This window comes from Macaca thibetana, chromosome 15 (assembly GCF_024542745.1).
Source record: "Macaca thibetana thibetana isolate TM-01 chromosome 15, ASM2454274v1, whole genome shotgun sequence".
Classification (NCBI taxonomy): domain Eukaryota; kingdom Metazoa; phylum Chordata; class Mammalia; order Primates; family Cercopithecidae; genus Macaca; species Macaca thibetana.
In genome coordinates, this window is record NC_065592.1 from 73,876,237 (window position 1) to 73,892,428 (window position 16,192).

General features: G+C 42.7%; 2 protein-coding genes and 1 pseudogene across 5 annotated transcripts in view; all 3 read right to left on the reverse strand.

Moving 5' to 3' along the window:
• Positions 1-16,192, reverse strand: part of KDM4C (lysine demethylase 4C) — a 416,349-nt gene that overhangs the window by 325,516 nt on the left and 74,641 nt on the right. The gene's annotated exons all lie outside the window — the stretch shown is intronic.
• Positions 80-4,764, reverse strand: LOC126937588 (cysteine-rich PDZ-binding protein-like). Its single transcript, XM_050761135.1, has one exon. The coding sequence runs from the start codon at positions 1,012-1,014 to the stop codon at positions 700-702; it is 315 nt and encodes a 104-aa protein (XP_050617092.1). The 5' UTR covers positions 1,015-4,764; the 3' UTR covers positions 80-699.
• Positions 8,164-12,128, reverse strand: LOC126937585 (actin, cytoplasmic 2-like; annotated as a pseudogene).

Sequence of the window (16,192 nt, forward strand, 5' to 3'; positions counted from 1 at the left end):
AGCTGTAAAGACAGGGTTGCAAAACACAAGTAAAAATATTTTGAAAAATTGCTTAACTAAAATTTTCGGGTTTTTTTCCCTAAAATTCAGTGTATTTATTTGGACATATGGATGTTCCTTGTGTTCTTGGTCACATATTAACGGAACTGGCACTTTGGCTGCAAGAACAAATAAAAAACATCATAAATCCAACTGGTCTTTGATTTGGGTCTAGGTTAATAACTCAAGAACCATTCAGCAATAATGGCTTGAAACATTTATATATCCTATGAAACTGCAATTAGTTAAGAGGCTGTTGATTTTAATAACTGTGACACCAGTAAAGAAGTGAGGGGAGAACTGTTAACTCGGGATGCCAAATTCAGAGCAAAGTATCTATTATTTCCTTCTCACTTTTGCAGTATCTATAAAGGGGGGGGAGAATTACATGAATAATATTAAATAAAAGTGCATACAGAACTGAGAAATAATTTCATGGAATTTGCCACTTAGTTCAATAAAATGCTTGTAAAGAAAATAACCATTTATGGCAAAAGACTAGTTACACTGTTGCTGTTTAGAACATGAGAGCAAAATGAGTAACAATCAAATTCTCTGGTTTAAACTTTATTGTCTTAAAACACGTTATTCTGTAAATTGACATCTATGCTTGAAAATTCAAGGCAGAAAGTAAAATCATTTAGAAAGCCAGGAATTCCATCAATACATCCAGACAGATGTTTGCCTGTAGTTTTTGTTATCCAAAACCTTTTTTCCACACATCGCACAGATGCCTTTTTTGTAAGCACAGCCCTGGCAGTAATGAGAACCTGGTTGGTGCACAGAACTTTTACAAATTCTGCAAGTGGAGAACTTATTCTTTCCATATGGATCAAATCTTGCTTTTTTTGAAGTCAAAGCTTTATTTTCATTCAGCTTTCTCCCACCACTTTCTGTGGTATTCCTAGCACCATCTTTCCATGTATCTGGAGTGGTAACAGTACCAAGTTTCTTTTCACATTTTTCGCACACCATCCTTCCCCACGATGGTTCCCCTACCCACAACAGCCTAAAATTTTCCTTTTAAAAGACAGGGAGACGGTTCAGACCACAGCTTTTTTGAGGGGCATCTCAACGGATTCACAGCCCATTCCACCTCAAAGAGGGCAGTCAGTATCCTGTTCCAAAGAGCACAGCAGGAGGCCGGGCACAGTGGCTCATGCCTGTAATCCCAGCACTTTGGGAGGCAGAGATGGGAGGATCACCTGAGGTCAGGAGTTCAAGACCAGTCTGGGCAATATGGTAAAACCCCATCTCTATAAAAATACAAAATTAGCCAGGCATGGTGGCACACGCCTGTAATCCCAGCTACCTGAGAGGCTGAGGCACAAGAATCACTTGAACCCAGGAGGCGGAAGTTATAGTAAGCCAAGACTGTACCACTACACTGCAGCCTGGCCAACAGAGCGAGACTCTGTCTCCAAAAAAAGAAAACAAAAAACAAAGAGTACAAGAGCACAGCAGGAAGTGGAGAACTCAGTAATAAAGCAGGAATTACAAACTCAGGTGCCCAAAGAGCCAGGCAGGTAACAGCAATTAGTGAAGGCAGCCAGGTGTATATTAAAAATGGTGGGTATGGGGGGTGATGTGTATTTGGAGACAACATACTATCCTGTCTAAAGGAGACAGCCATTACTCAGTCACTGGGAATGCTGCCAGATTTTCTGAGTTTTTTTAAGCCCCAAATCCCAATTTTATGTGACATTAACCAACTTTTAAAAACATGTGGATCAGGCCAGGCGCAGTAGCTCACGTCTGTAATCCCAGCACTTTGGGACCCCAAGGCGGACGGATCACTTGGGGTCAGTTCTAGACTACCCTAGTCAACATGGTGAAACTCCATCTCTACTAAAAATAAAAAAAAAATTAGCCAGGTATGGTGGTGTGGGCCTATAATCCTAGCTACTCAGGAGACTGAGACAAGAGAATCACTTGAACCCAGGAGGCGGAGATTGCAGTGAGCCGAGATCACATGGTACTGCATTACAGCCTGGATGACAGAGCGAGACTCCGTCTCAAAAAAAAAAAGAAAAAAAGAAATGTGGATAAAAGCAAATAAATCTGTGGCCAAATCTGCAAAAAATGTAGCAGGCATTAAAGAATCCATACTTATTACAGCAATTTTAAAAGAATAAAGGAAGGAGGAGTTTTGGAGACAGGCTATAAATATGAAGTTAGTGGTTTTGAGCTTACTACTTTAAAGTGAATCACATATTTGTCCAATACTAAACAGCTGTATCAGTTACTCCATAAACGTGTCCAGTAACTGGAGCGAGACTGTACAAGTGGCAGGAACCTAACAGGAATCCACTCTACGCGCATGTTTTATCTCTCTGTTCCATAACCAATATGCAAATGGCCAAAGAAAAAAGGCAAAATAAAAGCCTGAGCAATAATGAAAACTGAATAACCAGCACCAGGATAAGTGGGATCTAGCACAGTCCTAAACAAAACTGTATAACTTCTTAAGAGGAGTCTCTGTGAGGCAGCAGAATGGCAGGGAGGGTCTGCTAGAACTTAGCCATTCGCCAGGCACAGGTGACAATTCTGTGAAGTGCACCAAAGATGGCCTGATAATGCATTCTGCTTTGTCCACCAAGTGGAATAGCTATAGTCACTTGCCCATAAACCTGAGAAACTGCTATAATATCAACACGGTCACTGTGAAAGAAGCCCTGGATGACTACGGAAACACTTCCAACCGAGCACACAAAACGTGTGTTCTTCACTCTGGCAATATTTTAGGGGCTGCTTTCTCCTTTGTTGTACATAAAAGCATAGCTGGCTACAGAAAAATTGATAAACTGACATATATGATTATTACTAATATTTGTATGGTACTTTCCATATAATAGAAGAGAAAAAGTCTATATGAATATTGTTCCCCAAAATTAGGTTAAAACCACTAACCTGTCACTCTCTTAAGTCTTTCCACATCTTCACAGTTATCACTCTATATTCCACCCTCAACAACATCATTCCCATTTCCTGCTGTCACCCTCAGCACCTTCAATATTAGCCTCATGGGGCTGATTTCCAAACAAAGCTAGGAGCCCCCATCTTCCTCTTGAGTTTCAGTGCCACAGAGTCAACTCCAAACCGGGCCAATAACGACCAACAAAAATTTTTGAAATGCAAGAATTCACAGGGGGAACTACCACTTCATTAGAAAATCCAATTATTAAAAAAAGAAGATCTGCTACCTGGATTCTGTAAGAATCTGAGAAAATACTGAAAGAACCTGTTAAAGATTCTCAAGTTTTCAGGTCTACCCCGTAACTCAAATGAAGTCATCAAAAAGAATATACAAATGGACAGGACTACAGTCTTTCTTCCACTACAAAAATGCCCATCACCAAGTTACATTTAGATGTGCTCTTGGTCTTTCCAAGGGCTGACATAGCTAGCACCCAATTAAATTACCTATCTCAAAGCTTGCTAACTGTAGAGCTGGGGACATGTCTTCTACCTAACAACATGGCATGCTCCACCATCTCACACAGAATAACTGGAAAGAAACAAGAGGTGGCATAACCATCATGCTAGGAAAACAAAAGCAAAACACCATCTCATTTTACAGATGAAAGGAAGGTGTCCAGTCAGTAACTTACAGGACTCCTTGTTTGAAAATTAGAACCAAGGGCTGGACACGGTGACTCATGCCTGTAACCCCAGCGCTTTGGGAGGCCAAAGGGGGGGGCAGATCACAACATCAGGAGTTTGAGACCAGCCTGGCCAATATGGTGAAACCCCGTCTCTACTAAAAATACAAAAATTAGCCAGGCATGGTGGCAGACGCCTGTCGTTCCAACTACTAGGGAGGCTGAGGCAGGAGAATCACTTGAACCCAGAAGGCAGAGGGTGCAGTGAGCCAAGATTGAGTCACTGCACTCCAGCCTGGGTGATAAAGCAAGACTGTCTCAAAAAAAAAAAAAGAAAGAAAAAGAGAAAATTAGAACACAGGCCAAAGTGCAGTGGCTCATGCCTGTAATCCTAGCATTTCAGGAGGCCAAGGCAGGCAGATCACTTGAGCCCAGCAGATCAAGACCAGCCAAGACAACATAGCAAAACCCCATTTCTATAAAATATACAATAATCAGGTGGGCATGGTGGCACACGCCTGTAGTCCTAGCTACTCAGGAGGCTGAGGTGGGAAGAGCACCTAAGCCTGGGAGGTCAAGGCTGCAGTGAGCCATGACTGTGCCAGTGCACTCCAGCCTGGGTGACAGAGGGAGACCCTGTCAAAAAAAAAAAAAGGAAATTAGAACAGAGCAGTTAGTCTCCTCAACAGCAAATGTATTGTCTGTCCAGTACATCATAACTCTTTGCAAACAATCCCTTCATAAATACTGGTATTGGTCTCATTTTTATATTTCAGCATTGTGACACGGCATTTCTCATTAACACATTACTGTGCAGCTTTTTTTTTTTTTCTTTCATTTTTTAGCGAGGAGGGGAGGGATGGAGTCTCACTCTGTCAGCCAGGCTGGAGTGCAATGGCATGATCTCTGCTCACTGCAACCTCCACCTCCCGGGTTCAAGCAATTCTCCTGCCCTCAGCCTCCTGAGTAGCTGGGATTATAGGCACATGCCACCAGACCCAGCTAATTTCTGTTTGTTTTAGTAGGGACAGGGTTTCACCATGTTGGCCAGGCTGATCTCCTGACCTCAAGTGATCCTCCTGCCTCGGCCTCCCAAAGTGCTGAGATTATAGGCACAAGCCACCGTGCCCAGCCACATTTCTTAATTTTTTCTTTTTTTTTTTTTTTTTTTTTTGAGACAAGAGTCTCGCTCTGTTGCCCAGGCTGGAGTGCAGTGGCGCAATCTCAGCTCACCGAAAGCTCTGCCTCCCGGGTTCACGTCATTCTCCTGCCTCAGCCTCCCAACTAGCTGGGACTACAGGCGCCTGTCACCACGCCCGGCTAATTTTCTGTATTTTTAGTAGAGACAGGGTTTCACCATGTTAGCCAGGATGGTCTCAATCTCCTGACCTCATGATCCGCCCGCCTCGGCCTTCCAAAGTGCTGGGATTACAGGTGTGAGCCACCGCACCCAGCCATTTCTTGATTTTTAAGGGTAAAAACACTTAAAATTTTTAAATAAAAAATACTCATTTTTAAGAATTTTAAAAAGACAAATTTGGCCAGGCGTGGTGGCTCACGCTTGTAAACCCATATCATTTTGGGAGGCCAAGGCAGGAGGACTGCTTGAGCCCAAGAGTTGTTGTTGTTGTTGTTGTTGTTGTTGTTTTGAGATGGAGTCTCGCTCTGTCACCCAGGTTGGAGTGCAGTGGCGTGATCTCAGCTCACTGCAAGCTCCGCCTCCTAGGTTCACGCCATTCTCCTGCCTCAGCCTCCCAAGTAGCTGGGACTACAAGTACCCACCACCACGCCCAGCTAATTTTTTGTATTTTTAGTAGAGATGGGGTGAGCCCAAGAGTTCAAAACCAGCCTGGGTAACAATAGTGGGACCCTATCTCTACCAGGGGAAAAAAAAAAAAATTGTCCAAAAAAAAAAAAAATAGCCAGGCGTAGTGGCACGTGCCTGTAGTCCCAGCTACTAGGGAAGCTGAGGTGGGGGAATGGTTTGAGCCCAGGAGGTCACGGCTGCAGGGAGCAATGATGGTGCTACTGCACTCTAGCCTGGGTAACAAAATGAGACCCTGTGTCAAAGGGAAAACAACAGACAAATTTATGCCTTTCTTCATTTGACTTGTATTATCCCGTTTTGGGACTCTTATCCAAGCCCAGACTAGAAGACTGTGTCTTTAAAGAAAAGACCATCCACCAAACTCTACTACTGTGCTGGCAACTTAAAGCTAGGCTAATATAAAATACTGCCACAAATTCATACAGCTGGAACAAGCCCTTGAAGTTTCAAAGGTAACGTGCATGGAGAAAAAAATAAAATTTGGTTAGTTCTTTAAAGATTTCAAAATTCAGTCCATTTCACACCACAATGTGTAGTCTTTTCTCCATAAAAGAAAATAGCCTTCTAATACCTAAATTGAAAGCTGTGGTCTACACTTTAAAATAGACTGATGATTTCCCTGGATCTTTACACAGTAAGATTAGGCTCATATGGAGTACATTTTGCTTATAGTTAATTACAATGTTTGACATGATAGCTTTTTTGCTGCTTCTTTTTTATAAATGTTTTATATTCCCTAAATCTGTATTTTAAAATGAAACTATTTTCCCTTTTGCATTTTTATACATCAAATACCTACGATTTTACAGCAGTGCTTTGTGTTCTAGAATTCTCAACAATAACCATCATATAGCAAGTTTTGAAAGAAACAAAATAATTCTGCAGTGAAAGTGTCACAAAAAAAGATAAAGGCAAATATGAGTGCAAAAAGGACAGAGAAAAAAGGGGGAAAATGTCCAGTCAAATAAAAGACTGCAGAGAGCTTGAGACTCCCACCTTGAGTCTAGACTACTGAGAGTGTGAAGTTAATGGAGTTTCCTGGTTCCAGGCAATCCTCTTGGGAGAAAAGAATCATACATTTAGATCCAGAATTATTCCACAAATTAAGATCAAGTCTAAGCATACAAACAAAGATCACTGTGCGTACCAGGGAAAAAAGCCAACACCGCAGAGCGATAGCAGAAATAACGAACAAATTGTTCAGAGCAGCCCCTCAGGTAGGACCACCAATACTGAATTGTCTTATTCTGTCATCAAGGAATAAGAAATGTTTAAAGAAATAAAAAATAGAATCACTAAGACAAGCAAAGAAAAATAAACTATTTGGAATGTCCAGTCCAACCTGAAGGGAGAGGTGAACTCGAAAAGAAATATATCATCATTAAACTAAAAACTCAGTGAAAGCGTTAAATAAGAGAAGCAGTTAACCAGTATTAACAAGCAAGAAAAGTAGTTAACCAGCAGATAGTATTTAGGACATTAACATAGTACAGTACAGAAATACAATGAGATTGAAAGTCTGAAAGGTAAGTTAAGCAACACTGAGGATAGAATACCCAACATTATAAGACAGAATCTAATCAGTCCAGGAACAATGAGAAATAAAAAAAAACTAAATAAATTAGTAAAAATCTATTAAAATTAAAATTAAAACATTTGTTCATTAAAAGATACTGTAAATAAGACAAACAAAATAGTGAAAAGAAAGGCCACAACTGGAGCAAATAATTCAACAAATATAACTGGCATAGTTTTGGTATCCAGAATAAACAAAGAATTCCAAATTTTAAAAAAGCCAAACAATCTAATAGGAAAATAGAGGACAGTTCATAAAGACAGGAATATGAATGGCCGATAAAGACATGAAAAGATATTCTAAGCCATTTTTAATCAGAGAGGTGCAAATTCACATGACATATTTTACAGGCACAGGAATGACATCAAGTCGTAATACATTAAGTGTGAAGACTGGATCAGCATGAAGAAGCTTTTAAAGCTGTTGGAAATGTTCTGTGACTAGACTGGTGATGGCTGCATGAAAATCACTGACATATACACTTAAAATGGGTGAATTTTGTATTATATAAATTATAGCTCAATAAAGCTGTCTTAATAATGATTATAAGCTGGGCACAGTAGCACACGCCTATAATCCTAATACTTTGGAAGGCCGAGGCAGGCGGTCACTCGAGCCCAGGAGTTTGAGATAAGCCTGGGCACCATGGCGAAACACCGTCTCGATAAAAAATATAAAAATTAGTCCAGTATGATGGTGCAAGCTTGTGGTCCCTGCTACTCAGGAGGCTGAGGTGGGAGGACCACTTGAGCCCAGGAATCTGAGGTTACAGTGAGCCAAGATCGCAGCATTGTACTCCAGCCTGGTTGACACGGCAAGACCCTGTCTCAAAAAAAAACAAAAATGATACGCAGTGCTAAAGGAATATAAAGTGATACAAACTCTTAGAAAAGCAATTCAACAGTATCTGGTAAAGTTAAACACTCTATGAGCCAGCATTTCCATTCCTACGTAAATACCTTCAAGAAACTTTTACACGTGTAGACCAGGTACCATGTATGGAATGTGTTCATAGCAGCAATATATATATATATATATATATATATATATTTTTTTTTTTTTTTTTTTTTTGAGACGGAGTCTCGCTCTGGAGTGCAGTGGCCGGATCTCAGCTCACTGCAAGCTCTGCCTCCTGGGTTCACGCCATTCTCCTGCCTCAGCCTCCGGAGTAGCTGGGACTACAGGCGCCCGCCACCTCGCCCGGCTAATTTTTTGTATTTTTTAGTAGAGACGGGGTTTCACCATGTTAGCCAGCATGGTCTCCTGACCTCGTGATCCGCCCATCTCAGCCTCCCAAAGTGCTGGGATTACAGGCTTGAGCCACCGCGCCCGGCCTGCAATATTTATTTTTTAAAAAAAGAAAGAAAGAAAATGTTCACTGGCAGCAGAATAAAAAGAGGTGTATATTCACAAAGTAGAATATTATACAGCAAAGAAAATGAATGAACATTACAATAACTTACAAAATAGTATGTATCAACTGGGAAATACTGTTGGGTGAAAAATCAAAGTCCCAGAAAACTACATAAAGTGATACTATTTTCAATAAGGTCAAAAGTACGCCAAACTAAACATATTGTGTTAAAATATGTGCATGCCTGAGAAAACTATTTTTTACAAAGTAAAAATCAAACACAAAATTCAGGCCACCCCAGAGTGATGGGAGTGGCATAGCAGGAAAGGACTACAAGGGAGTGGTCCCTGAGCAGTGTTGTTAATGTTGCAGTTGTTGACTGCTGGGTGAGTTTGGAATATTCAAAATCATTGTGCTTTAAAACTTAAATATTTTGTACATATATAATCAAATACTACATTTCAACAAGCTGATTTTTTTTTTTTTTTATGACGAAGTCTTGCTCTGTCCCCCAGGCTGAAGTGCAATGGCACGATCTTGGCGCACTGCAACCTCCACCTCCCCGGTTCAAGCGATTCTTCTGCCTCAGCCTCCCGAGCAGCTGAGATTACAGGCACCCGCCATCATGCCCAGCTAATTCTGGGTTGTTGTTTTTTTCTTTTTTTGTAGAGACGGGGTTTCACTGTGTTGGCCAGGCTGGTCTTGAACTCCTGACCTCAGGTGATCCACCCGCCTCAGCCTTCCAAAGTGCTGTGATTACAGGCATGAGGCACCGCACCCGGCGATTTTTTTTTAAAAAATCGCACTTTTATTCAACTGGTCTCAAGTCAATGTACAGGTAAGCCCTGGCTGCATACACCCACTCCCAGGGAGAACAAAAGCCTTCATACATCTCAAGTTGGGGGACAAAAGAGGGGGGCCACGAAGGCTGATCATTCAAAATAAAACAAAATAAAAAAGTATTAAGGCAAAGATTTTAAAAATTTTGCATTACATAAATCACACGAAACCTCCCCTGTGTGGACTTAGGACAGGACCGGGCCATTCTCCTTAGAGAGAAGTGGGGTGGCTTTTAGGAGGGCAAACAATTTCCTGTAACAATGCATCTCACGGTATTTGGAATGACTAGTAAAAAAAAGAACAATGTACAAACAAGAAACAAAGTCCTCGGCCACATTGTAGAACTTTGGGGGATGCTCGCTCCAACCAACTGCTGTCACCCCCCGTTCCAGTTTTTAAATCCTGATTCAAACCACAAAAACATAAAAACAAAAACAAAACAAAACAAAAACAAAACAAAACAAAAACAAATAAAGCCATGCCAATCTCATCTTCTTTTCTGCACAAGTTAGGTTTTGTCAAGAAAGGGTGTAACACAACTAAGTCACAGTCTGCCTAGAAGCATTTGGAAGACGGATGATGGAGCCAGACTCATCATACTCCTACTTGCTGATCCACACCTGCTGGAAGGTGGACAGTGAGGCCAGGATGCAGCCACCAATCCACACAGAGTGCTTGCGCTCGGGAGGAGCAATGATCTTGATCCTCATCGTGCTGGGCACCAGAGCGGTGATCTCCCTCTGCATCCTGCTGGCAACACTAGGGTACATGGTGGTGCTGCCAGACAGCACTGTGTTGGCATACAGGTCTTTGTGGATATCCACGTCACATTTCATAATGGAGTTGAAGGTAGTTTCATGGATGCCACAGGATTCTATGCCCAGGAAGGAAAGCTGTAAGAGTGCCTCGGGGCAGCAGGCCCACTCATTGCCAATGGTGATGACCTGGCCATCAGGCAGCTCGCAGCTCTTCTCCAGGGAGGAGCTGGAGGCCACCATGGCCATCTCCTGCTCGAAGTCCAGGGCAACACAGCACAGCTTCTCCTTGATGTCATGCATGAAATCCCACTCAGTGAGGATCTTCACGAGGTACTTAGTCAGGTCCCAGCCAGCCAGGTCCAGACACAGGATGGCGTCGGGGAGGGCATACCCCTCGTAGATGGGCACACTGTGGGTGACCCCATCACCGGAGTCCATCATGATACCAGTGGTACAGCCACAGGTATACAGGGACACACGGCCTGGATGGCCATGTACATGGCTGGGGTGTTGAAGGTCTCAAACATGATCTGGGTCATCTTCGTGCGGCTGGCCTTGGGGTTCAGGGGGGCCTCAGTCACAGCATGGGGCTCCTCAGGAGCCACATGCAGCTCCTTATAGAAGGTGTGGTGCCAGGTCTTCTCCATGCCATCCCAGTTGGTGACGATGCCATGCTCGATGGGGCACTTCAGGGTCAGGATGCCTCTCCTGCTCTGGGCCTAGTCGCCCACATGGGAGTCCTTCTGACCCATGCCCATCATCACACCCTGGGGCTTGGGGTGCCACACGATGGAGGGGAAGACAGCCCGGGGGGCATCGTCGCCTGCGAAGCCACCCTTGCACATGCTGGAGTCATTGTTGACGATGGGCACAGCAATATCATCATCTATGGTGAGCTGGCAGCAGGTGTGGACAAGCGGCAGAGAAGCGAGGGCGAGGGTCTGTGCTCACAGGGCAGATGTGGTCTTGGCCAACAAGATGATTTTTAAAATCATGACAAAGAGACTATCGGCCAGATGCGGTGGCTCATGCTGTAATCTCAGCACTTTGGGAGCGGGCAGATCGCTTGAGCTCAGGAGTTCGAGATCAGCCTGGGCAACTTGGCAAAACCCTGCCTCTACTAAAAATACAATTAGCTGGCCATGGTGGCGCATGCCTGTAGTCCCAGCTTTTTGGGAGAATGAGGCACCAGAACTGCTTGAATCCAGAAGACGGAGGTTGCAGTGAGCCGAGATTGCACCACTGCACTCCAGTCTAGGTGATAGAGCAAGACTCTGTCTTTTTAAAATAAAATTAAAAAAAAAAAAAAAAAGGACTACTTCTTGAGTCATATCCCATGAGGTCACTTCTGTCCTGGCACCGCACACGGCAGGATCTTACTGACAAGAAGATAGTGGTATATTTCTCAAAAACAGCAGAAGCATTTTCTTAAGCAGTGACTCCTAAACAAACATTCTTCATGGCTCTGACAGATGTCAAAGAGTATAAATCGCAGGGCTGCAGGCTGGACAAACTTAAAATGGCAACCGCAGAACAGAATTCTTCACAATTCTCTCGATCAGAATCAGCTGGTGAGTAACTAGCTCATTAAGGCCTGGAGACTTCTGTCTTGCTTTGCTTTAGTACTGCCACCTGCTGCAGCTAACGCTGACTCAGTACATAACAGGGAGCAGGCCCTGTATGAGGTGTTTTATTTATGTCACCTCATTTTGTCCTACCAGCTAAACACTACTATCAACTATTATCAACACTGTTTTATAAATGAGGGGACTGTAGCAAAGACAGATAACTTGCCAAGACCTCACAGCTCATAATCACAGGGCCGGGGTTCAAGCATGAGAATGAAAATTCTAACCCATGCTGGCTCTACTGTTTCTGAAGCCACGTGGCCAAACGATCAACCAGAAAGTCAACTCTCACTACACACTTTTTATATAATCAGGGAGGGAGAAACTTCCCTCTATCTCCCAACACCTAGGAAAGTCAGTAATTTGGTAACTATATTTCCTATTTTTTTTAAACACTCCCTGTCAAGAAGATGTTTTTAAAAATACTGGCATAGAGGAAGTACAGGATATACTCACAGATATGCATTGTTTTTTTAAAAAAAACAAACTAAACAGAAATATTAATTTTAAGGCCGGGCGCGGTGGCTCAAGCCTGTAATCCCAGCACTTTGGGAGGCCGAGACGGGCGGATCACAAGGTCAGGAGATCGAGACCATCCTGGCTAACACAGTGAAACCCTGTCTCTACTAAAAAATACAAGAAACTAGCCGGGCGAGGTGGCGGGCGCCTGTAGTCCCAGCTACTTGGGAAGCTGAGGCAGGAGAATGGCGTGAACCCGGGAGGCGGAGCTTGCAGTGAGCTGAGATCCGGCCACTGCACTCCAGCCTGGGTGACAGAGCAAGACTCCGTCTCAAAAAAAAAAAAAAGAAAAAAAGAAAAAAAAAAAGAAATATTAATTTTATTTTACATATCTACATGTGGCTCTTGTAGAAAATCCTAAAGGGGACCCAAACCATATGACGCCCCTCTTTAAAGGAGACCAATTATCTCAACATTTACTAAAACAGTCATATCCCATGCTCAGAATCTGTCATTTTTACATATGAAAAATTTAAAACACAATAATCTATACTACTTTATGGCCAGGCACAGTGGCTCACGCCTGTAATCCCAGCACTTTGGGAGGCCGAGGCAAGCAGATCACCTAAGGTCAGGAGTTCAAGACCAGCCTGGCCAGCATGGTGAAACATCTCTACTAAAATGAAATATAAAAATTAGCCAGGCGTGGTGGTGGGCGCCTATAATCCCAGCTACTACAGAGGCTGAAGCAGGAGAAGCCCTTGAACTCAGGAGGCAGAGGTTGTAGTGAGCTGAGATGGCGCCATTGCACTCTAGTTTAGGCGACAAGAGCAAAACTCCGCCTCCATAAAAAAAAAAGAAAAAGAAAAAGAATAATCTCTACTACTTTATTCATATTTTCCAGACTATTAAGCCCCTTGACAAATTCAACTTTTCTTTTTTTTTTTTTTTTGAGACAGAGTCTTGCTCTATCGCCCAGGCTGGAGTGCAGTAGCGCGATCTCGGCTCACTGCAAGCTCCACCTCCCGGGTTCACGCCATTCTCCTGCCTCACCCTCTCAAGTAGCTGGGACTACAGGTGCCCGCTACCATGCCCGGCTAATTTTTTGTATTTTTTGAGGAGAGATGGGGTTTCACCGTGTTAGCCAGGATGGTCTCAATCTCCTGACCTTGTGATCCACCCGCCTCGGCCTCCCATACGGCTGGGATTACAGGCATGAGCCACCGTGCCCAGCCAACAAATTCAACTCTTTAAATTGTATATAATACAGTATAACACAGCATTACAAAGTCATCGTGGCTTGTAATAAACTTTTATGGCAGAGACTGCCTAAGTACTCAGGATCTAGTTTCACCTTCCTTAATAACGAACCTCATTTAATAGAAAGAGCAATATAGCTGAATGAAAACTGCATTTCCAGCTTCTCTTACAGCTAAGGATGGTCATAGTACAGGGTTCTGGCCAACGAAAGGTGAGCAGTCATCGCTGAGTAGAGCTCCCAGGAGACAGCTTGGAAGGGCTACCTCAGCAGGCACAAGCCCTTTGTGCCCTTCGCTCTCACTCCCTCTTCCTTCCGTAAGACATTCAGACACAATTATTGGGCTTAGGCATCTACCAGGAGAACATGAAGGTAAAGATCTCATCATAGGCTGGCACAGTGGCTCACGCCTATAATCCCAGCACTTTGGGAGGCCGAGGCGGCTGGATTACCTGAGGTCAGGAGTTCGAGACCAGCCTGGCCAACATGGTGAAACCCCATCTCTACTAAAAATACAAAAATTAGCCAGGCGTGGTGGCACACGCCTGTAATCCCAGCTACCCGGGAGGCTGAGGCAAGAGAATTACTTGAGCTAGGGAGGCAGAGATTGCAGTAAGCCAAGATCATGCCACTGCACTCCAGCCTGGCCAACAGAGTGAGGCTCCGTCTTAAAAAAAAAAAAAAAAAAAAAAAAATCTCATCATAAAGAAAGCAGAAGAATTGAGGAGTACGGGTCTATAATGACATCATAGTCCAACACACTGGCCCTAGGCTACTTACCTCAAATTTTTACACAAAAGAAAACTAAATGCCCAATTTGTTTCAGCCACTGATTCTGAGGTCTTTATTACCGGCAGCAGGATAACGTCTAACTGATATATTTCTTCGTTAGTAAACAAATCCACAGATCCCCACTTCCCCCACTGACTAGTGGATTAAAATAAGAAAAAAACATAACAGAGTCCACAACACTAATGTGACCCAACAAAAGGAAAAGTGAATACCACTTAATTCTTGAATGGTAGCCAAGTATGGGCTGCACTTGAGCCTTTTCTTAACCACTAATACCTGGAAAATTCCAGTTTAAATAAAGAATATACCTGTTCTTCCCAATTCCTCTATACCACTCTGTGATTTTTCCTTCAGTTTCTCCCAGTTGTTTGTTTTCTCCACCTTGCTTCATTTTCTCTACAGCTGCTATTTCTTAAAGCAATGTCAGATTTAACACACTCTCATAACACATGGCAGAGGGCTGGTGCTATTGAGTTTCCCTTTTATTCTTCATAAAGAAAAACAGCCTAAGGTATTTCTAGTGGCCTCATTTTCATTCTTCATTCTTCACAGAACAAAATTCTGGATCATACACATAGGCACATTATTCCTTCAATGGAAAAGGAAAACTAACAATAATTTTCCTGAATATTAAACCATACGTCATTGCTACAGGACATTTGGAAAGTAAACTTTAAAATATCAAACATATAAATCTGCAAAGAAGAGAAAACCATTTCATCACTTTAGTAACATCTTTCTCTTAAAAACTTGTTGTAACTAGCATATATTTAGAATCAGACTCCTGGCATTCATAACTCTAACTCTGCACCAGTGACCCCCAAAAGCCCACTGACAGCTGGTGACTTATTTTGAGGAAACCATACTAGGATGCTGGGGTGTGGGAAGCAGCTCCACGACCTCCCTCATCTCAGCCAGACCTGCTGCTCTCTACCCTTGGGCAAGTGGATGAATTATGAGGGAGACTGTAAGCAATACTGGAAATCCAGAGTGGGCATTCCAAAATCTTGGAGATATATCTATACACGGTTATCCTGGTTTCCTCACATACCATTGTATTACAAACATTTTCTTAACATTTACTTTATTGTACATAGTACCTCATGGCTTTAACAATTTGTATCTGTACTTCTCCTTTGTGACATGTAAGTTGTTTTACTTTTTTTGCTGTAGTAAGAAAAACACTAAAAAATAAAATTTGGTACAGAAACATTGTCCCATATATTTGATCATCTGCAAAACAGATTCTAGGAGAAGTTATAGATGAATTGTTCCTTTCTGACAAGAATTACTTGAATCTTTCTACTCTATTTGTAAATTCCCCCTAGGAAAAAATCACAGGCTTTTATATCTTACAAAATTATAACAAAGATAAAATTTAAATTATCTTCACATTCCTTTTATGAAATGGAAAACAGCAGGCCCAAAGCAGGAACTGGGCTTCCAACAGATGCTCCTTATCAAAGCCCTTCTGTAAATCTGCAGGCAAGGCTGGGTTGCAGGGGAAATGCCCTTCTGACCGGTAGAGGCCTCAACAGACACCAATCCAAGATAAGAAGAGCTCCAGAGTATACACAGTGTTCAAGCTTTAACCATCCTTCCTGGTGACTATCTGAAAGAGTAGAGAGAGAATAGGAAAGGGGGGTCCTCCCAGCTCTGCCACTAAGTAGGAGTCATCTATGATAAACCCTAACATTCAGTCTGAGCTTCCTCATCTATCAATGTGTTGACTATTATATCAGATCATCTCCAAAATTCTTTCCAGCTGAAATTGTCAATGACTTTATGTTCACCAGCCAAATTCAGCACTAAAACTCTCACTTTTCACCTGAGTTTCATGTTCTTTCTCCTTCAGTAATTCTCACTGCTGTGTCCCTAATACTTTCCCACAGAAATCTGCCCCTCAAGGCAGCATGCCAATCATCCAGAATTCACAAAATAGGCTCAGTTTCCTCATCCCTCACCTTGCTCACCGTGCCTAATGTCCATAATGCCCTAATGCCCTGTATTCTCATTACAATCTTGTGGACTATGCCAGTGCCCAGTAATCTTCACCTC